Source organism: Pelecanus crispus, chromosome 2 (assembly GCF_030463565.1).
Source record: "Pelecanus crispus isolate bPelCri1 chromosome 2, bPelCri1.pri, whole genome shotgun sequence".
NCBI classification, from domain to species: Eukaryota; Metazoa; Chordata; class Aves; order Pelecaniformes; family Pelecanidae; genus Pelecanus; species Pelecanus crispus.
The window spans coordinates 162,503,263-162,526,534 of NC_134644.1; the positions used below are offsets into that span (position 1 = coordinate 162,503,263).

General features: G+C 47.0%; 1 protein-coding gene across 5 annotated transcripts; it reads right to left on the reverse strand.

Moving 5' to 3' along the window:
- Positions 1–1,055: 1,055 nt before the first annotated feature.
- On the reverse strand, positions 1,056–22,995 carry FBXO32 (F-box protein 32). 5 transcript variants are annotated; one of them, XM_075706427.1, is made up of 9 exons: positions 22,799–22,990; positions 19,563–19,675; positions 17,799–17,848; positions 17,040–17,132; positions 10,009–10,102; positions 8,928–9,112; positions 5,078–5,260; positions 3,757–3,900; positions 1,056–3,055 (listed from the first exon to the last, which is right to left on the reverse strand). In XM_075706427.1, the coding sequence occupies exons 1-9, from the start codon at positions 22,912–22,914 to the stop codon at positions 2,966–2,968; spliced, it is 1,068 nt and encodes a 355-aa protein (XP_075562542.1). In that variant the 5' UTR covers positions 22,915–22,990; the 3' UTR covers positions 1,056–2,965. The 5 variants fall into 5 exon arrangements, 3 of the variants coding, with proteins under 3 accessions (XP_075562542.1, XP_075562545.1, XP_075562543.1); XR_012830870.1 differs by lacking the exon at positions 1,056–3,055 and adding an exon at positions 4,350–4,552 and having other exon boundaries at positions 3,861–3,900; positions 22,799–22,994; XR_012830869.1 differs by lacking the exon at positions 1,056–3,055 and adding an exon at positions 4,619–4,826 and having other exon boundaries at positions 3,865–3,900; positions 22,799–22,995.
- Positions 22,996–23,272: the final 277 nt, after the last annotated feature.

Here is a 23,272-nt window from a genome sequence, read left to right on the forward strand (position 1 = left end):
CAGTTGCTTGGTTTTCTGCTGCTTTGGACACTGACAGCAATATCCCAGGACCCTGCCCAGGCAACACACAAGTGTCCGTATGTATTAACAAATCATCTTCAGCACTTTGACCCTTTGAGATCTACACAGTTCTAAGAAATAAAAAAAAACACTAATTGAAGTAAGTTTTATAAATAGGAGCCTCAGCTGCACATTAAGTATGTTGTCAGCATGACCCATGCTCTCTGGGCAGAGGACACAGAATACACTCTTTGCTCAAGGCCAGTGAAGGGCTGATAGAGGCAATGGCTAGAGCGAAGACATTCCCAAATCGCAGGTGAACACTGGGATTTTCTGTCTTGCTGTGCAGGGAATGCACTAGGCCAGATTAAAACCTGAACTTAAAATTCACCCAGTGTCACAATCTCACAGTGGATAAGTGTCATCTGCCAAGCACAGACTCAGACTAGGCAGACTCCCCCCGGCATTTCATACCAAAATACCATTGCCTCCACATCACAACAGGTTGGCTCACTATGGGTGGCAGAGGCAAGTCTACAAAACAAACCAACCCCAAGTCAGAGCTGGAAACAGAAGATGCCAGGGCACAGGTCCTCTCACTGCTAGAAAAAGGAACTACAAAGAATCTCCAAATACAGTGGCAATGCTTCACTTGCGGGTTTCTGTCCTTAACATTCTCATTCACCAAGCCAGATTTCAGCCTCGTCTACTCGCTGCCATCAATGCGGGAAAGAAAACAGAAACTGGCCTCCCTCACTCACAAACATCCCCCCCAAACAAGCACAAGTCCATTTTCCCAAGGTAACAGCTTTTAAATCACTTTCAGTTGACAGGAATACAACCAGCAGGCTTATGCTTTCCACCAGCAGTCACACTGATGGATACAGCATCAACACCAAGATAAAGCTCCCTATCCTGCATGGGTTTTCTCCTCATCTCTGGTGAGTGCCAAGCTCTGGGCGATGGCTAAGGGTGGCACAGGCTTCCAGAGCTCTCTGGAAGAGCAAAAACTTGGGTTTGCTGTTGGACAACAGGAGAAGGGCAGTTCTTGTCATCATTTTCCTGATTTTCTCCTTCCCAGGCTTCCTCCCCGCTCCATCTAGAGGCGGCTTTTTTCCCTTTTTGTGTCTCTTACAAGAGCATGCAAAGTGATTTAGTTTGCAAAAATGCAAATACTGTCAATTTTTTAAAAAATATAAACAGCTGCAGAAAAGCATTGAAAGTCAGTTATAAAAATGTAAAAAAAAGGAACAGAATATTTAACAATAATTAGCTCAAGTAGTTCTTCCTGAATTGTCCTGAGTACTCCTCTTCCTCACAATTCTTTGTATATAGTCACACACAACCCACTAAATACTCACCCTTCCAAGGCATCCTGCTTATATCATGCACAGAGAAAGTGCTATACAGGAAGTCTACTGGCAAACAGCAAAAACTTTCCACTGCAGGTTTTCAAATTGTTATATAGGAGCTGGATTCTTCTAGCTCCACTATAGAGAAAAGTGAAATATTGATGCAGCAGAGGAGACGCTGAGCTAAATCATGGCCACAGTGAAGTTAGGAGTTTGACCTCTTGCTCCATAGGACTGCAAATTTAGCTCTAGGCTAGCATTAGAAGATCCCATAAAGAAGGTCAGCACTGGAAGCGGAAGGGACTAGGCTGGGTCTTTGCCATTTCCTTGGCACAGAGAAATAACTGAAGATGTCAAGTGCCATGTTGGAAATCCCTTGTTTACCCCAGTCCTGACTGCTGTTTTTAGGAAAACGCCGACCTATTTCTTCATGCTGTCTTGCTCATCACCCTGAAGTCCAGTGGTCTGAAATTAAACTTGATGCTGCCAGTCTTCCAGTGACTAAAAACTGCATCTTTTCACTATGTTCAACAGCCCAGTTCTCCCTACATTTTACCAGCTCCAAGATGATTGAAATCACTCAACAGCAGTGGAAATACAGAGCAGTGTATATGTTGGAAAACTAGGAAAACATGGGCTTGAGGAACCAGATTCTAACCTCACTTAGAATTTCAACCAGTGCAATTAACCTAGTGGAGTTGATACAAGTTTACGTTGTGAGATTAAATCCTGTCCTTTGTTTCTCTATAATAGAACTTCCTCCCTTTTAGACAATCTTCATTCTTGTGGCTTCTCTTTTCCCTTTTGCTTAGTCTTTCATAAAACCAACAAATTAAGAGGATGGAGTAAAGTCTTAGGTATTTATATGGTGCCTATTATCTAGGCATTCAAGCACTGAGTAGAGCAAGAAAACTAATGTAAAGAGGTAAGCATTAATACAAGAAAAGATGCTTACTATCACAAACATTTCCCTTTAAATCATTGTACAAAATACAAAAGTTCACATTGTACACTGGATTTTTGTTTGAAAGGTACTCAATCTATTAGAGGTAGAAAGTGGTATGGTGCGATTCTCTTCTGCAAGTAGGCTAGAATTCTATCCTAAGTATTTCAGAATGTGTCCTTTTTAAAACATAAAAGTATTATTAAACTTGTCACAGGGATATTTTTCATAAATATTTTTAAAATGTCATATTTATAAATATGTATGCTAAATAAAACCAGATGGAGAAACAGTTCAACAGTCCTAGCCTCATATTGCTTTCTCTCTATTAGAAACAAACCAAAAGAGTTCTCAAATGGTTGCGGGGCAAATTCATTTTTAACTTCTAAGAACAAAAAATGAAGTTTTTTGCCCTGTATCTTGTACTCTGATCATAAAAAAAGGGACTCTGTACAACATGCTGCATTTATACACCAGTCTTACGGAAGTCTGTATTCCTTAAGTGCTGCACATCAGGGAGCAATTTCACCTTCCATCTCTGAAATCCTCTTGTTCCTTGACTCAGGAGCTTCGAACAAACATGAATATTTACACTATTTACAAATGCAGTGTCCAAGCTCAGTGGCATAAAGTGTCCCGTAAGAATCGCGAAAGCTGCGGTGACCCAAGTTCAGAACCTGAACAAGTTGATAAAGTCTTGTGGCGAAAGAGAGGTGGAGCAAGTCTCTGGGTTGTTGGCTGTGCAAGGGTGATCAGTACCCTGGGAAAGGAGAAAACAACTCCATTTAGAGAGACTGTGGAAAGGGTGCCAGAGCATCAGCCAACTTCACGCTGCCCCTCTGCCAGACGGCCCGCTTGCAAATAGAGCGGAGCCCAGAATAATATTTCTACTCTCGCCAAAGCAGACAGCTTGGAACTAGGCTTCAGATTTTAGGGGCTACTGGCAAGTCAGGGGAAATAAAACCAGCAAAGATCCAATTCGTTCTTTCCCCCTCTTCTGAGGGAGGAGAGGCTGCAGCCTACCATCAGCTATGGGAGTTTAACTCCAGAGGCATGCCGTGGATCAGCACAGTGGCCAGCAGATTTTTGTCCTGGGCTGTTTTGTAGCCACCAGCTCTCGTTCTAGCTAATCCTGCTGCCAAGACCTCCACCTCCATGTAATGGGTGGCAGTAGTTGCTGGCAGTGTTAAGGTGATCTACTGCAGGCAGCCCTACAGTATGCCCACCTCCGTGCCCTCTGGCCTTGATGGCCACCACTCTTGTTCAACATAGAGAAGATAGGACCTTTGAAGCACAGAGCAGAAAGGGTCTTAATAGTTGAGGGAGTATTAAGATAAAGGAAAACACTAGCTTATGCAGGCAAATGAACTGCAGCACCCTAAACCAGCTGCAATGAGAGGAAGCACTGAGTGCCCTGTGGCTCATGCCCCAAATTGATTTTGTCCCACCAACACTTCATACCTTCCAGGAGAGGATGTGGCAGTGCCTGCACAGCTGCAGCGTGTCACCATACTGCTCCTTCCGTGGGTAACACCTTATGAGCTTGAAGTACATCTTTTTCCAATCCAGCTGTCCCTTGTCAGATAAGATTAGCCGTTTGCGAATCTGAAAGAAAGGAGTATCAAATTGTAGCACATCTAATAATGGGGTTTTTGCCTCTTCAACTCACATTGTTCTCCTCTTCCTTGCGTAAGTGTCATCCTTGCAGTCCCATTACAGTTCTCTTGTAACACCAAGAAAGCTCCTGCTCTGAATATCCAGCTATAACCAGCTTCCTGATGGCAACAGCCTCACCCAATACCATCACTGGGGTCTATCCCCATTTCATGAATACTACTGTATGAAAGCCTGAAATCAATCCTGGGAGCTATTTTATACTACTTTAGCCACTATTTCTGGGTGGCAGGACAGTGAGTATAGTTGCATTTAACAGTTTCAGAAGTTAAAGTATTTTGCTTTTTCATTGACTCAGTCAGTGATTTGTCACATTAGCTTTGGAGACACTCATCTTTCTTTCAGAGTTCATTAGTTGCAGAGATTGGATTTGAATTTACTTGTTAATAGAAATAACTTCCCCGGTCACTTCCAAAGTCAGATCCAGAGCGAGCAAATAAAGCCAAGTCAGCAGAGAAATCTGGCACGTGGTCCCTGAAGTGCAGAGTTCTGGTATAAACATCCCAGACGTTCACCCATAAACAAAGAGAGGGATTTTTGTTTCTTTGTTTTTAAGTTTAGAAGATTCCAGATGATTACCAGCCTGCAAAAGGCCGAAGATGTTTACACAGGTACAACATACGTAGCAGCAGGGCTGTTTTCCACATACCATCCTGTCACTCACGAAACAGCTCAGAGGGGATTTCTTGCTCTAAAGGGCGAGAGAGTACGACTCATCGCTCATGGACCACATCCACACAGATTCTCTGCAAGGGCGTCAGTCCCTGGGACATTGGGATGATTGCTGGAGCTTGCCTGCACGCTTTCCCCGCACACGTGGGGCGAGGAGCAACTGCATGACTTGCAGTTGTTACCACCTGGATTAGGGTTGAAGAAGTTCACCATATGATTAATTCCTCAGGCTCCTATTTCAGGAATCATTGCTGTGGCATGCAAAACCCTCTACATAAGTCATCTTCACAGCCATTTTCGTGTCAGCCTGTATTATCAGCTTGCAGCACAGCCCTTAGATCCAAGAGATAGTCAATAAGACTGTCCTACACGTGTGTGTTCACTTGCTAGTGGGTTATAACAAACAACTGATGGCAGTTTGCATCCCTTCTTGTACCTGTCTGTCCGTAAAGTGATACTGGCAGAGTTTCTTCCACAGCAGCCGGTCTTCGCTGAGCACTTGCAGGTCAGGAGCCACCTGACCGAGGCTAACCAGGTCTCTCCCATCACTCAGTCGCTGCATGATGTTCAATTGTAAACACAACGGCAGGTCTGTGAAAGTGGTTCCTTTAAAGGCAGGCTGGAAGAAACAGACAAAATTGAGTCCACAGGAAGCAAAAAACCCAAGCAATTCAAGCTTGCAGTAGAGTTGCTGCTTTTTAAGCATTGCTCTTCACATAGAGAATAAGCAGCAGTTCCCTCTGAATAAGGAAGCATTTTACAGAGAGACATTTGACCTTCTGCCCCACAACAGTTTGAGATATCCTCAAGGAAGGGGACATGTATTTGTACTACAGTAGTTAGAAACAGAATTGCAGTCCAACCCGCCTCCTCCTCCTCCTCCCCTTCTCATCCATCCCACATCCATACTCATGAGACTATGCTCCCAGAAGCACCACCACCAGCTTTTGCTACAGCAGGACACTGGCTACGTTGTGTATCAGCTATTAACCGTCCAGGTCTCTCCACCATGAGGGACATTGGCACTACTCCTCAAGTTCAACCTCCTGTTACACACATTGCCAGGAATCTCATGCTCTTCTGACTTGTTTTAGCTTATGTCATCACAGGACCCTGCTGTAACCGCAGCAGTGGCTGATGAGTACCCACAGGATTCAGCCTGCATGGCTTCCCAGGTCACTGTTGGCAGGGCTAGCGTTTCCTCTGTGAACACTTGAAGGACCTGCCCCTTTCCCATCAGCTGCAGCCATGGTCTTCCAGGCTGTTCAGCCACACCAAAGCACATCCTAGCCTAAAGAGCCAAAAGCCACCTTCACCCCCATACCTTCACCTGATCTACACAGGGTGCAGGACTGTTTTGCAACTCCACATGGCAGCGTAGCTCTGGGACAAGTTGACCAGAATAGATCAGTGAGTCCTGTACTCAGGGGCAGTCCAAAGCACACATGGGAGCCAGCCATCAGCAAGGACCACAACCTGGGCTCCGGCTGCTGCAAAACCAGCCACAGCCTTATTAAGGCAAACAGCAGCTTTTAGGATTGGGCCCCAATGAAGAAACAATGTTAGACAGATGTGCCAAGTTTATCATTTACCCTGCACAGAGATGCTGCTATTTTAAGTCACAGAGTCACAGCACCCATCTTTCAATTGGCAGAGCTATTAACCGTTTCAAACAAGAAGCACACAGACCACCATCAGCAGGGGAACACTGCATGAGGCTGCTTTTAATCATACAGTCCCATCTCCAGCCATCCCGTTGCATATGAAACTCCACAGGCACAAGTATGTCTGTACACAAACAGCTCCTACCTTCCCTTCTGTGCCCCAGTGACCAGCCTGCCCAGACCAGGCAGCACTGCCCAGCACCTGCAAAGACCACAGCTTTTCAACCAAATGCATCATTTTTGGCCATCTCCACCAGAAAGACAGGCCTGAAGCAACCCCTCTAGGAGTGAACTGTCTCTGCCATCTCCAGAGGGTCTTTCTTCCTATGACAGCTTTAATGCTGCATGCTGAGGGTTAAGCTGCAAGCACACTGCCTGGTTACGTGTATATGCTTCCTTGGTACAATCCACAAATCCAGACTTGGCATCCCTGCCTGTCAGTACAAACTGAGGTCATATTTTGGGGTAGGAAGAATGCACTGGAGCCTTGGATCACCTCCTGCTGCCAGCCTCCCTTGCCAGCCTGTCTTTTGCACTCTTCTGTACTTCTACAGTGCACCTACACCTTCTACATATAAGCTTTGCTAGGGCACAACAGGCAAGACTAAGCTCAGAGGCACCTTGGTCAAAAAACCCCAAATCTTATGCTTATGTCTTATTTCTGAAGAAACCAGTGTGACTCAAGCAAATCCTTACAGGTATTCTGAGTGAGGGCCAAAGACTCATCCGCTACTTCTTTTCCCTCAGTCCTCCTTTCCAGGCCTTTTCAAACACTACTTTGTTTTGAGAAAAAACAGATTAGATCACAGCAGATCAGTATGCTGTCACTTTCTGGACAGAGTTTTTTTAAAGTAGCTCTAGCACACACAGTATTTTGCAAGTGGGATTTTTTTTTTATTAGAAGGTTGAGGTCTTGGCTGTTGCAAGACATTCCCCCACCTCCAGAAACACCAGAAGCACTTCATGCACTGTAAGAAACTGGCTGCACAGAGCTGCACTTATTCTTCCTTCCTTTAAACTCAGCTGATTTTGTTCTAGCTTGACCTGAAGTCATCTTCAGTGGTGTGAAATATTTCTTCTTCCACAAACTCAACATCTATTTTATTTATTTTAGAAAAGTGTCTGTAAACCTATGCAGAAGTAAGTATACATAAAAGGCAGTTCCATTCACAAGCAATATTTTGAGGCACTTCTGTCTGAATACAGAGTTGTTTGAAATGCTCATCTGGGGTTTTTACGAGTGCCTAAAGTATAGGGGGGAAAAAACCCCCATTGTTACTACCCAGTTGAGCAGCAGATAGTAGGTCCTGACCTGTGGTGCACTCAGGGCAGCAGATGCATAGGTGGAGCTGGCCCTGGCAGTGCCCAGGCACAGGGCAGCTCCCCAGCTTACAGACCTGCTGTGCCCCAGCCGCCATCCCACAGTAAGGCCAGTGCTTCTCCTGCCAGGCAAAGGGAGCTGCAGCCCATCCCAAGAGCTGGACACCAGGAGGGACAGAGACCACCATCAGATAAGGCACAGTTGCTTTTGCAGCTCTTCAAACTCCCTGGGACCTCCCAAAGTTCATCTTCTCCTGTGTCCTGCTGCCTGCATTACTCTGAAGGACTGGAAATTGTTTCCTGGTGTTTCCAGAGAACACAGCCATGTAAAATGATGAAAGCAGGCCCTTCGCTTAATCCTCTGCAAATGCCTCTCTAGTTGACCCACCAGGGAAAAAGGTGCTTTTTATATTCCCTTAGGCCATGCCATGGTCTGCCCAAGTGGGAATTTCACAGTCCAGTTCACTGCAGAAAAGTCCTACAAGGGGCACACCAACACAGAGGTCAGCACTGGGGGAAAGCTTTAGCATTTCTGTGGAGCAAGTATCCATTTGAGGTGGAAAAAAGTAAGTCTAGACATGGTTCTGGGCAACTGGCTGTAGGTGTCCCTGCTTGAGCAGGGGAGGTGGACCTCCAAAAGTCCCTTCCAACCTCAACCCTTCTGTGATTCTGTGAAGTGGAACAAGTTCAGATTTGATTCCCATGTAAAGCAAGGTTAGGAATTTGTCAACTAATACATCTTTCCCATCCCCACAGACGCTGTTGAAAACACAGATGTTGTGAAAGCAGGACTCGTCCGGCTGGAACGGGCAGCTCCAGACTACTGGAAGAATCATTGGTATTTTCAGCCAGGAAGCATGAAGTTATGCAGCTATTTGCCAATTTGCATTTAATTGACAGATTAAACAAATCTAAAAACCTCAACTATCTGATAAACAAGTTTTAAAGGCAATTTCTCACTTTGAGAAAGACTGAGTTGACTTTTCATACTGAGGCCTAATCTCTGAATACTCTCAAGAGAGGAAGATTGTTTCCTGCCCAGCTCTGTTCACACAGCGCTTCGTGGCCATTAAGGAGTCAAACCATGGTCTGTGACCAGTAACAGCAAGCATGATCCTAGGTTGTGTACACTGAGTTTGAGTCAAAAGACACAAGTAATGCTAGGAATGCATCCACTTTTGGCAACTCCAGGTCCTTCCCCAGCACTGTGCTTGCACTGGGAGAACAGCAGGATGCAGTCACCCAAATGAGAGCTGCTATGTGAGAAGGTTTCATGAAGAAGCCACATTATTTTTAGCTTACCCGGGTGATCTGAATGTTGTTCAGTTGCTGCTGCCAGTGGAGAATACTCTCCATCCTGTGCACCCACATGTTGATGTTTCCAACCAGAACAGACTTGCCGACCCGTTGAACTAATGTGCAGAGGGATGTGTAGAGGGTCTGCAGCAATTCCCGTATTAGCCTGATGTTCTGCTGATCTTCAAGGACTTTGAAGGAACAGGAAAGGTTAACAATGGGAACTGCCCAAATCCTTTTCTGAATCTACATGTTTCTCAGGCAAGTCAAGCCATCTGCTATAACATCACAGGCCAAGAGAGCCAGCCTGCCCTTTTCTTTTCAAAGGAAAGCACTTAAACACTAGCCAGACACAGCAGGTTAGACAGCAGATAGAAAGACATCCTCCCAGGATAAGCAGATGAGGTATCTGCCCATTCTGCAGCACTTCCCATTTCCAGCCACTGGCAACCAGCCAGCTTTCCCCTCTGATATGTGCGAGAGGTTATCTCTGTGCACCTCTTCCCCATCTACCCCAGCTGGTGGGCAGGTAGACAGCTCAGGATCTCCTTTCTCATTATGTATACACACACTAACAGGGCACTCTCAATTCCCAGACTTCAGCCAGAGCAAAAGCATCAGGGAGGGAAGTTGCACATCTCAACCACAGTTCAGCCCCCCAGCAGGTGAAGGCAGCCCTCAAGCCTTCCTTCCCTCTGGAGCAGTGGGTACACTTGATGATACAGCAAACTAGCGACAAGGCAGCAGCAGAGACTGCAGATGTGTCAGGCTGGGGGCAGGAGCAGCTATCTCTTCTGCAGTCAAAAATAGGACTTAGTAGGATGCAGAAGGGGTGGTAGCAAGAAAAGTTGGAGAAGGAGGAATTGCCTCTCAGATACCTACCAAAATACAGACATTTCTTCTCACTTCCCCCTCCAGTCCTTCACCGAGGGGAAAAAAAGTGGAACTGCACTACTAAAAAATAAGCAGTGGTGCCCCTCTTCACCCGTCTCGCATTGCCTGACTGTACTCAAGGATGTGGTTCACACAGAGCACACCAGATTAAATCAGAATCCTCCTCCTCCCCCTCACTGTTTCCATTTCTTACCTTTCTGTACCACTTTTTCTAAAATGTTCATGTAGTTTTTCTGGGCAATGCCACTCAGTGACGTCAGCTGAGACTTCGCTATCAGCTCCAACAGCTGTGGATAAAAATAGAAGTTGCAAGCCTTAGAGCACAGATACCCTTCTAATCTTGACTCCTAGTCACATGACACAGCAAAACAGTCCAGAGACTTGTTTGCTGCTTGAAAATAAGAGAGACAGAACAACAGAGCAAACTAATGCAAAGGGGGAAGAGAGCAGAGGCCAAATAATTAAACTCACATCGAAACGGGGGGTGAGGGAAGGCATTCTGATGTTCTTCAGGGGGAAAAAAAAAAACTTGATTTTGTGGTTCAGAGATGCATAGAAACTACAGAGCAGTGCTCGGACTGACAGCCTCTATTCAAACCGAGGGAACAACGAACAGCCAACGTCACCGTCCTTCACTGGGGCATAAACAAGCAGTGTCATTAGGGAACACAAGCAAATGCCTGTTTGGATGGGGATATTATTGATGGGGCATTAATGAGAATCAGACTCCACAATTTACGTCAAACTCCTGGGTCGCATGGGTTTTGTCAGAGTGCTGTTGCCATGACAGAAAGGTTAAGCACTATATTAAAACCAAATCCTCCCCCCCAACAAACCCCTATTCCCCCAAGGTTTCCCTCCTCTCTGTTCAGCTCTCACAGCTGCAACACCAAACCACCTTTCCCTGTTTGTCCTGTTTACTTGTTACCTCCCCTAATAGAAATCTTGCTTTTACTTTCAATTAGGATTTGCTTCCCATCACTGATCACAAGCCAAATGCTGAATTTGGCCTGCAGTTGCTAGAGGAAACATTTCCCACAGGGAAGATGCCCTCTCCTCCCCAGCCCTCTACCACCACAAGAACAGCTGTGGAAGTTTCCTATGGATCATGCTCCACAGAACATGTGGCCTGTGATCTTCCAAGCCTTCCTCCCTTCCCCCAGCATTATATAAATACACAGACTGTCCACGTGTCAGTCCATTTGTTTTGGATGTACATAGCCTTCTGTTTTAATTTAGAAAGGAAAGGAAAAACCTTTTATGCTACAAATCAATCAACACATTACCGCATGACTAGCTTATTAATCCTTTATCATCCGCAGCTATGGTATCCCATTGCTGGCACCGCAGAGAGCCCAGAGAAAGTGCAACTACTTGTGTCAAGTAACTAAGATGGCTTTTGACAAGACCTGATAAGTCATGAGCTGAACTGTTTGCCCTGCTATAAGAATGACAGGAATGTATCCAAAAGTCACCGGTAGCTTGCCACAAAGCGGGGAGCTCAGGGAGAGGTATTACTACAGTCATTTGCCTGCTCTGCTCATCTCAGACACTGGCATGTGACTGCCAGTTAGGAGCAGTGAAGTCGCCTTGAGTGACCGATATCTTCTTCCGTTTAATTTCCAGGCCAACACCATCATCAGATGGCTTTGAGTTTACATTCTATTAATATCTTGCACCTTGCATGACTGAAAGAAAACAAGATGAAAAAAGACCTGCGCTAACTCCTGTGAAGGGCAGGCTGCCTGTTTTCTTGGTTCATTTGGGGGAAACAAGAGATGCGGGAGAGTTAGGTAGTATTTGGTGCAGAGACATCAGTGGATCTTCTTGCTATATCAGCAAAGCCAAGACCACAAGGACTAGATACTCTTAAAAACAAGGCAGTCTGCAAGATGTTTGGAAAGTTTTAAAGGTCTTAATATTATGAAATACTGGAGGAAGAAAAAAATCAGTGTCCCAAAGTAGTATGTAATACTCTGCTTACACCAAACTATTTAGCCTTCAGACCTTTGCTTAGAGCAATCAACTTGCCAGACTCCATCTGTACATTAGCCACACATGCACCCAGATCAGCTCTTCTGTGCATAAACAACTGCTGTCTCCAGATTGCACCATTCTGGAACTGGCACAGAGACGGCTTCCTCCAGGCTGGGTGTTAGCAATGTTGTGCCGGTTACTGAAAACGCCAAAATGCACCCAGTGATAAGCATCACTTAATGCAATACCATAAGAGCTAGACACCAGGGCCATTCTTTAAGAGGAACAAGGATAAAAATCTCAGTTCCTTGAAGAACACTAAATTGGTACAAAATTAATTTAGCCAAAGGAACAGATTCAAATTTGCCTTGTCTATGTTTATCAAGGTTCAATTTATGTGCAGCGAACCAGCTCAGATACCATGTGCCACCTCTCTTCCCCTGCAGCAATAAACACAGGATGAAATTCCATATGAAAACTATGTTGTGAATACTTCTAGGACTACTCTGCTCCCCAGGGACTGCTGGCTGAAGTGACTGGCTAGCCCTCCAAATCAAAAAATATTTTTTTATTCCTCTGTGCTCATATAATACACAAAAAATAGGTAAGCAACACAGTTCATCTGTACCCCACATGCTCCAGTGCATTGAGGGTCTTTTAGTGTTGGCACAGACCCAGAGTATGGTCTCAGTTAATTGACTGCCAAATTGCGGTCTACAGCATTATAAAAAAAATAAATCAGTGTTGCCACTTGCATAATACAGACTAAAAGCAGACTGATGAATGCTGAGTAGGGTAAAAAGGCTGGAGAGCTGCAAGCATGTGTTATGATGCAGTTGCATTAAGCCCAGCCCACACTCAACTGAGAGGGATAGATGGTAGGAGAGAGTGCACAGGAAAAGGTTAAGAGCAATTTTAAAAGGCCTGCTTTCAAAAACACTAAGTGATTGCATTCCAGCCAATTTTAACTGAGGCTGGGAAGCCTGCATCACCTCCGGAAAACAGGGCATTAGATCTCAATTCACTCTTTCAACTCCTCAGAAGTTGAAAAAGGTGATCTGTTAGCTTCCCCAGAAAATCCTTCTTACTGCCTTGCCCCTATTTTGTTTGCTCTCAGGGGTCTGCAAGAGCCATGAAGAAAAGGCAAGAGATGCAGTTAGCCATTCCAGAGCCTTTGCAAAGCTGGCAGGAGGCAGCATCTTCCACAGCAGGGCAATAACCTGCTCACTTCTGCAGGAGTGTGATGGGGCTCCTGCTCAAACCTCACTAGCAGTTGGTCTAAAGCCATTGGTGCAATGAGCCACTTGGCTCTGGGAGCAGAGCAGGTCCTCCTCCCATAAGCACAATGAAAACAGCAAGCAAAACAGTGCCATGTGGCAGGGAACAAGGGCCCCTGTTCCAGGGCCACGAAAGCATGCTGCCCTGCACCCGTGACTGCTGTGCACAACATTGCTTAGACCTGCTACAGCCAGATGGCACTTCTGCTACTGTCTCGGTTCAACAACGGGGTGTGTGGGCAATCCATACTCCAAATAACCCACAGCTAGGGGCTTACAGCACACAGAGCCAAAAATCCTCAGCAGGCCTGCTGCACTGAGCAGGAACATGTAACCTTGCCTCAAAAAGGGAAATGCTTTGTAACGATTAAAATCACAAGTCTCAAACTACTAAAGTGTAAATCCCCCTTTGAATACCCCAAACCAGCCACAGGGAAGCTGGACTGCGCCTTGTGGGGATCTATAAGCTCCTCCTGGTTGGGGATGTGGCTCCTCACATCTGGACTGCTTAGAGCAATGTATTGCAATGAAAAATTCCTCCTCCAGCCCCCCCTTGCTCTCACAGCCTTTCACTTTCTATGGCTGAAATGTCAGATTGGCTTTCAGCTGGGAGGTAGAGCAAGAGCAAGGCGAGTTATAATGATTTACAGTGCAGGTGCTGACAGATCTCCACGAGACGGCATCAAGCTGATATTCTTTCAGCACAGCATAAATCCAGGACTCCTGGAGCTAACTGCTATAAAAACTTAAGAAACAAATTTAAGAGACTACTTTAGCAGGCTGCACGCTATCTAGATCATGTTATTCCAGAAGAGCTGTGCCCATGCAACTTAACCCGACCTAAGCTTTTATGATCAGAAACAGCACCTTCCCTTGAGACATTACTACACAACCATCATATGACAAATCTTTCTCAAGGAAGCAGCCTGCAAAACCTCACTGTCATCTGAACAGAGTGTTCCCGAAGGAGAACCAACAATTTCTGTGCTGCAGGCACTTTTGTCTCTGCTCATATTATTTATGCTTAGAGAACACTTCCAGTTTTTTCATTAAATCTGTAAGACCTGGGAAACCATGACTGCTTCAAGACCAAGAACAGCTTGGGTCCTCTGGGTCACACATTTCCTTACTAGCTTTAAATAGAACATTGTCCTATAACATGTAGGCAGATGCTATAGTTTAAAAGATCAGCAAGGACCAAGTCATGGCACCAATACCTATACTTAGCGCTTCCAGCACTATATCAGCAGACTGTCAAGATAAGATTGATGTTGGAGGAAAATTTCTTCCGCTTCAGTTACATGAACTCACTGGCTACAGCTGATGGTATTTGCCCATGAAAAAGACCTGCCAAGCTTCTTGCAGCTCACACCTCCACCTCACTTTGAAGGAGGTGCCCATTTTATCAGTGCACCATTAGGAACTCCAAGAACTTAGTTTGGGTATATCTTAAGAAGCAGACACTTCTGTATGACAAAAAAAATCGGCACTGAAAACACTGTAGCACTTAACTTCAGAGAAACTCAGAAAGGAATACTCTGAGAAAGGCAAGCTGATGTTCAGCCTGAAAGCCCATTTTGCTATCAGCAGTGATGTAGCTTATTTCTCTACAGGGCAAGTTCAGGTGTAGCCAGCAGAATCCCAAGCCTGCAGCTGTTCCTCTCCTTTCTTCCCCTACAGTCACCCTCATATTCTCCCCCAGCCTTCAACTCTAAATTTCCCTCCTTGGAAAGCATTTGTTTGATGAACTAAGTAGTGTGACGTTAATCAGATACCCTGAGCAATGGGTGGAACTACAGAGAACAAGGAGCAGGAGGGAAGGGAAAAGTGTTTTGCCTGCCAATGTTCAAGGCATTTTCCATGTGACAGATTGCTCATCTGCGTGCTCTAGGAGGCCTGCGATTTGCAAAGGACCATAAACAAGATCCACATCTAGGCAGAGCTTTTCATGAGTAAATCTGGCACATAAGGCATTTTATGAGCTACTATCCACCAGAGACTTGGCCGATACAAGCCCTTCATTTTAAGAAGTCAGTTTTATATTTGATCCATGGTACCAGGTTTAATATCTTCTTTAATCTGCCAAACCACAAGTCAGCCTCAATCAGAAAGTTTCATACTTCTCAGTAGTGCTGCATCCTTAAAACTGCCAGGGGGAAAACTACTCTTAAAAGCTCAGAAGAGGTAATTTGTAGAAACAAGGACACATGCTGACTTCTGTGTGGAACACTGCTATTTTGGATACACAGCAGATTTGGGATGCTTTTATGAAGTCCTCATGGGAAAAAGGGGGAAAAAGGTCAGCCTGAGCCTCCCCACCAGACCACACCAACTTCACTGAAATTTGAGTTTTGCTCTTCAAAAAATTTAATGGGACTTGCGCTCAGTCATTGCAGTCCCACACAAGACACCCATCACATAGGGCTGAGAAGCAGAAGCCCATCACGTGGCACAGCACGACTTGAGGCCATGCTTAGCAGAGGTCTTTGGAGTTCTTTGTTGTTGTAAGACAGAAAGTCTGCCTAAGGGATCTCTGGAGCACCAAATACGAGTTTTATTTTATTTTCCTCCTTTATATTTGACTAACAGGTTATAGCCTTGGCATGAACTGTTCCTTCCACAATAATCCCCCTCAAGATGACGTGGCTGTGTGTATATATCCAGTATCAGAAAACACCGAGTACCTCAGTGCTGGTGATCACCTTTTCCGTACAAGCAGGAAAACAAGTTGTCCCGGGACCAGCAGAGCCAGGACAGCCTGAGTTTCCATAGACTTGTATCCTGCTTTGCCTCCACCAGCATCCCCACTCCCTGCCACCACCCCTGCAGTGGGACATCCAAGTGATTGCCAGTGCTCTTCCTGCACAGCAGGTGGGTAATCACCCCCAATGCCTGTACCCTTTCCCCAGGGTGACAGAGGTTTTCACAGGCTCATCACCTAGATAACAGGTGACCAAACCAAGGTGAACTTGCTCAGATCACTTCTTCCTTAGATACTTTTCATGACATTTGACTCAGCAAAGGAAAAGCAATACCAATGCTGTTTGCTCCAGAACCTAAAACCTGAACAGCTGGTGCCTCACCAGTGATCAACTGCTGATGAGATATGAAAAGGAGCTGTTTACAAACAGCCTAAGTTAATAACAGATTTTTTTTTTTAAGCTTATTGAATTCCAAACCTTGATGAGCATTCTGAAATTTGAGATCAATCTGCAGATCACATACACATAAACATACAGCCCCCAGGACAGTAGCTCCCCCCCAGCCACCCAGAGCCAAAAGAGACACTGATGTGTTGTGCAAAGCCAGAGCATGGGGAACTTGGGGCTGATGACTCGTCATACCAACTAACAGCGTCAGGACTAACCACCGAAACCTCCACCAGTCACACAGGATTAAGAGCAACCATGATCCTTAACAGAGAGGTTAAGATCAGTGCCTCCAAGAGGTTCAGCCCATCCTCTCATTCCCAAAACACCCAGCTCCCCAGAGTCTCTCCTGTACCATTTCAAAGGAGACAAAGCTCCACAGCCCTCATGGAGCTGGAGCCTCCTGTACAAAGAGGTCCCCACTGCTCTGTGGCCTCTGCAGAGAGCCCATGCTCTTTTTGGGAATACAGGAATCATATTTAGAAGCTGAACAGAGAACTCTGGAATTAGAAGCCAAGTTTTCTGGTTTTTAGAAGTGAATTTCACAACTGAAAAGTAGTAGGAATGCTAGGCTAAGGACAGCCCATCTTCTACATTGCCACCACCTCCCCCCTTCCCTCTCTGTTTTAACAGATCTGAAAAGGAGGTTTTGGGCATCTATCCACATAACTTCCATCAATTACTTCATGCAGCAAAGCCCAACACCCCCACTTGCATGCTTGGACATCTCTTTTTTGCCAGCGCTTCCCATCACCCAACTGGTGCTCAGTTCAGAGCCTCCACCACCATCACAGCAAAATAAACCTTGGCCTTTCACTCACCCTCACAACATAGTTGAATCGCCTGGAGTCCAGGATAGCACTGGAGAAGTCAAGTCGGTTGAAGGCTTCTCCCAAGGTGCAGTAACCATGGCGCTGAGAAGAAAAATAGTCTGGGTCATGTTTTGGCAGACACGAGTCCAGACAGCACCAGGAAGACATGACCCAGGGCAACTCAATTTAGCAAGCTAACGGGTACAAACCATGGGACCAGCTCATGGCCAGAGGAGGCAGGCCTGTCTCCCACAGAGTCACACTTACTGACGTCAAGAGTGAGCATGGCCGATGTAGATTATGGTAGTTTCCCAAAAGTGACCTGAGCTCTGCTCATGACCCATGAATTTATGGGTGAGAGTGAGCCACACATTCCTGAGGTTCAATATACAGTGCGAGTTCAGAGCGGTCTCATACGGCCGCTTCTCTCCATGAGCGCAAGCGAGCTGTTGTGATGAATTCCAATGATTTTCCATGTTAGGACTGTACTGGGTGAAAGCCAAGAACAGTATTATGGCTTGGTCTGCAAATGGCTTTTTTTTTTTTAAACAGAGGGAAGCAAACAAGTCATATTTTAAACACATGTACAGGGCCTTGTACAGCAAGCACTGGCTCCCTGATTGGGGCTTAAAATCATTACTGAAATTCCAACCACAAGCCAAATCTTCCACTTATCTCTTAAGAGCTTCTGCTGATTATATCAGCACAGGATCTTCCACCGCTTGGAAAAAACAGTAGAAAAGGGAACAAAGAACCTACAGCACTCACCTCTTTTGTGCTCCCTTTGTGAACATAGATCCACTTCTCCTGGTGGAAATCTGTTTGGACAAAGACACATTTTGCTCAGTTAAACTTCAGCTCAGAGGGCTGGATCTCTGTTCTGCTCGCAACACTTACTGCCCTTTTAGTGCAAATGAAGTTATTTTGTGTTTACACCACCGTACTTGGTGATGTAATGAAAACTAGTAACTTGCTGAACTGCTTTGTTTCCGTATTGCTTCATTTCAGACAGCAGCCCTGAGCCTTAGAAAGGGCTTCTGTTTCAGTGACAGCTCAAGACTGTAAATGTTTAATCTGCCAGCCTCAGATATACCATACCACCTCCTCTTCTTTGGTCCCAGACAGTAAGTGTGGCCAACAGCCAGGTTTTGTTGTTATTGATTTTATTAACTATTCATTACCTTGGTTACAGGCTTGGGATTGAATGTCAAATTTGAACAAAAATGTCATGAGACACCAGGCATGTGGGAGAGACCTTTTAGCAGTGAGGTCAGGCTCAGAGCAGCATGCTTGTGCTTGCAGCTAACTTGCTAAAAAAGAAAAACTTATTTGGGACCAAAATTTTCCTATTTCTAATTGCCCCTCCCTTCCCTCAGAAATGGGAGTTGTCCCATCCACTCCTCAAAATAGCTTCCCTGTACCCACCGCATGCTGCTAACTCAGTTTGCAGAAGTCCTTCCTGTAACAGCAGTTATGCTGCTCAATCCTTCTCCCAGCCCATTCTCACATGGGCTTTTGACCCTTCTTCCACCACACACTGGCAATTCAACAGCTAGTGTGAGAAAAATTCTCCCCATCCTGCTAGACTCCTTTCCTTAAAGGAAATAGTATGCTCCTGGAGTCTTTTTCCACCTAAAGGATGCAGTGATGTACTCCTGCGTGGTACTGTGAGCACAAGGACAATCCCAGTCTTAGTTACAGGCATACAGCCCCTGCATCAGGCCCTTTTCTGCTGTAGGTCACAGCAGAATCCAGCCAAAAAATGTCATGGTAACATTTGTTTGTTCAGAGAACCAAATGCACAGAGGGGCCAGATTTTGGCATCAGATTCTGAAATCCTGGGGGATACACAATGAGCTAATAGTAGTGTGGGAATTGTAAGTCATTTCCTCTGTGTATGTTTACATCTGTAGCCTTCACATCTAATTCCAGTACCTATCTTGCAATCAGACCAACGCAGACCTTGCTGTCCCTGCAGGCTCCCCCAAGTCCTCCCACAGTGTGCCATCTGAGAGCCCGGCTGCTCGCTGCATGTACAGAAAGATTTCAAACCTTCCATTGTTTTGAGCAAGCTGAAGTCTTGTTTAATTTTTCATGCACTCTGCGCACAGAGATAGGATCAAAGCTCACATTCAGGCTTGTAGCCTCCAGTAATGTAGATTAGTACTCAACATGCATATGGAAGGAAGAATAAATTTAGCCTGTTGTGCAGAAGGAAGTCTACAGGGGGAAAAAAACCTGGAACTGGTTCATTTGAATGTACCATAGGAAAAAATTACCCTCCTTCTGACAAACACAAATGACAAAAATTTGAACACAACAAGCACAACTCAGAGCAGGGATTACTAACAGGGGCATAAATCTTCATGTTAAACCGTATCCAAGTTCTCTACTTAGGTCAAACATGGGCACAAAGCCCTTTGAGACACTCTGGAAGACTCCTCATGCACTGTGCAAAAGACATAGATATGAAGTGTTTTCTGTTCTCCTGCAGCAACTTTTATTTTAAAAAAGCCCAAATAGACATCTTACATTGAATCTTGGCTTTGTTATTCAGCAGGTCTTTTTTTCTCTTCTTGGCAGCAACATCATAGTTCAGACTGTTGAAGAGATTCTCTTTGTTGTGATCATCCTTTTTACAAAAGCTGTGAATGACACAAAACAAGGATTCTGTTTATTTCTGCAGTTTGCTGAACACTGTTTCCTGCAAGGAGAGAAAACACACAGGTTTTCATCATGAGCACCAAAGCTGCCTCCTTGCAGGCTGCTCTCAAGAAGCCTGCATGCAGTTTTCATGTACAGTAATGATATTTTTAAAGAAGCCTCTGGTGCCTCATTTCTGTGCTAGCTGAGATAACAGACAGGAACAGGTAATACAGATTGCACAGTTAGTGCTGGGACACTGCTGGGCACTATTCTTTTCCTCCCTTTAACCTGTTTCTATCTTTAAGTAACACCATATCCTCCTACTGTAGGTGGTAGGTTCCTCTGAGCCAGTCAGACTTCTACAGAAGGACATATTTAGACATATGAGAACATACACATATGTACTCGAAATATTTATTAAGAAAAGAGTCCCTGCAAAACATTCTTTCAAGCTTATAGGAAAAGCTCAGCTGAGGTTCAGACTTAGCTTGTGGTTTTCCAAACCCCACATAGTAGTGACTGTACAAATTAGCTGCTAGCATCTCTTGTCCAAGACTGCCCATCTTCTGTATTCACTGGAGCTCTGCTGTAACTATATTATTAGTGAAGGGAGCTATAACCCCTTATTTTCTTCAAGGGCAATGAAAGACTATCTATAAAGAGGCTGTACATCAACATCTCCACATTCTGCAGACCTGCAAATCAGCAGATGCAAGCAGCAATGTGAAACTGAGAAGCCCCTGGGCAGCCACGGGGCTGTGGCGCAGATCCCTGGGGGCAGCAGGGGAAGGCAGCACCCACCAAGAGCTCTCAGAGGCCCCCCTGCACACAGCATGCTGCCCAGAGCTGCATGGATGCCTCACAGGTGCTGGTGAGGAGACAGGTGATGTACCCAGGAGAACAAAAGAGAGCCACCCCCACTGCTCTAGCAGCTTGCAAGGGATGGGAGATGCCTATCTGCAGGTCTGAATTTAAAGAAGGGTCCCGGGCACCTCACTGCACCTCTTGGCTGCTGTGGCAGCACTGGTCTAGGACACCCCCGGAGCTCTGGCAGGCACTGAAACGTGCTGCTGCTTACAGCACTGGGCAAGCTTCCTCTACAACAGCCATGAGGACCCTTACACAGCCAGGCTGCTTCCTCTACAGACCTTGCATTTACACTGTTTAGCCTCAAAAAATAACACGAGCATCATATGACTCACACCTCCAACAGCTATCCAGCACAGGCTCCTGCAAAGGATGAAACCTGTGGGACAAGGCTCCTTGTTTCCCCCTGCTCATAGACAGGATCACCAGCCCAGGCCCACAGCCAGGAGAGGGAGGTTTGCTGTCTGGCAGCACAGCCACACCATCAGCATGTGCAGAAATCAAATTACCAAGTCAGAATTTCAGCCCCATGAGGAACCTGGACCTCTTCCAGCAGGGTCCAGATGGGTGTTCTGGTTTGGTACCTGCACGCAGCCCCAGCGGTGGAGGAAACCTCCCCCAGCCAACACCACAAGCCTCAGCTCCCCCTTCCTGCTCCAAGTCCCCCCTCACAGGGCACCATGGCTGCAGGGAAGGCACCACTCCTATGGGCTCCACCACCACACTGCAGAGGGAAGAGGAGCAGCAACACAGGTGGACAGCATTCACAGCAACAACAGCACAGAGAAGCAGACACTTCTACCAGCTGGAGCTGGCTCAGAAGAACCTAAACCTGAGAGCAGAACACCTCAGCTGCGCATTTCTCCCATCCATGCAGCTTTCTGCTGGGGGGACCAAAACCCAAGAACAAAGTATGGCAGTAAGAGAGAAGCGGTTTTGAGATGTTCAAGTTCATATTTTATCAGGGTTGCACAAAAATCAATAATGGGCCAGGTTAACATGCCCCATGCAGTGGCAGAATCCAAGCCCAAGAGCACAAGACAGATCTGCTTTAAATCTTACATGTCAACAGGACACCCTTGACTGTTGACTTCCTACTGAATGACTCTGTAAGCCGAAACCTTCATAACAACAGCAGTGGATAAATTCCAGTATGGGAGGCAGATTATTCCCCTGTTTACATACTGCCAGGTTTCCACAGACTTCTCCAAGGCATCTTGACAGGTTGAACAGTCAGGCATCAGGACCTGGCACTGCAAGGACCTCAGTCCAGGGCCAGCATATCACCCCCTCGCTTTTTAATGGGAAAAGGGATGTATAAACCCATGCCAAACTCAGTATTCCCAACACAATCACACTACCACCAGCCAGACATTTTTCTACCTATTTAGAAATCAGATGCTTTGGATTCTAAACTTGATTTTTATTTACAGCTTGCATAAAAAAGGGCAAGAGATACAGACCTGCTACATAAACCTGATACACAGCAACATTTCAGTCGTTCACAGCAAATCCCTGTTCGCTCCAAGTCCCTTTGTCATGGACATTCCCAACCCACCGCTCAGCCCGGTCCCAAACCCAAACCTGACTGTGCACAGCTGAAAACAAGATGCAGCTCTGTGAGAAAAGTTCACTTTTGACAGGAGCGATCTGGCCAGAGACCATTACACCCACGCTGCTGCAAAGGCTTCCTGCCTGCAGCAACGCAGCTCCGTGGTGCTTCACCATCTTGGGGGTTTTGTTGATGTTTTGCAGCCAGATTAGTCAAGCAGCACGTCAGGCACATTACTCATAGTCTGGGGAAGATTTATGGCTTCGGAGAGCCGGGAAGCCGGAGGAAGGGTTGTTTTGGGAGGCGGAGGAGCGGGGGGACACCTCCAGGGCCCCCCAGGAGACGCTCGGCGATGCTCCCCATCGCCCAGGCCGCGGCCGTTTCCACCTTTTCCTCGCTTTTCCACCCCACAGCCGCAGGGACGGCGCGACCGCCTCGGGAGGGGCAGCCGCCTCCGTGCCCAGGCGCCCCCGGGACCCCGCCGGCGCTGAGGAAGCCCCGTTTGGGGTTACGGCAGGCCCGGGGGAAGCCGCCGATCCCCTCCGCCTCAGCGACCCGCCCCGCCGCCGACAGCGGCCCCTCGGCCGCCCACCTCACCGCCCTCCATCTTACCGCCGCCCGCACCGGCCCCGCCGCCACCGCGGCGCCCCCTGGCGGCGCCGCCGGGGCGGGGGCAGCAGCGGGAGCGAGCCGCCGCCGGTACCTGCTGATGTCGCCGACATAGCCGCCGCTCTTCTCGTCGAGGAAGCGCGTCCAGCCGTCGGCCGTCTTCACCCAGCTCTGCCCGGGGGAGCGCCAGTCCTGCCCCAGGAACGGCATGGCGGCGCGACGGAGCGGGACCAAAGTCGGGAGCGGGACCCAAGGCCGGGAGGGGAGGGTGAGGGGAAGCGGAGCGGAACGCAGCGACGCGGCCGGTACCGCGGCGGCGGAGCTGCGGGCGCAGCGCCGCTCCGCGCTATTTATGCGGCGGCGGGGCGGCGTGTTGCCGGAAGCGCGGGGCTGGCCCCGCCCCCGCCCCGCCGCACGTGGCGGTGTTTATCGGCACCGCCCCCGCCCCCGCGGCCGGCACAGGGCGGGGCGGGGCGGAGGGCGGGGCCGGGGGCGGGGCCAGGGAGGTGCCAGCCGCGCCCGCGCCGCCGGCGTGCGTGCAGCCGGAAATGGCGTCCGGCGGTGGGCG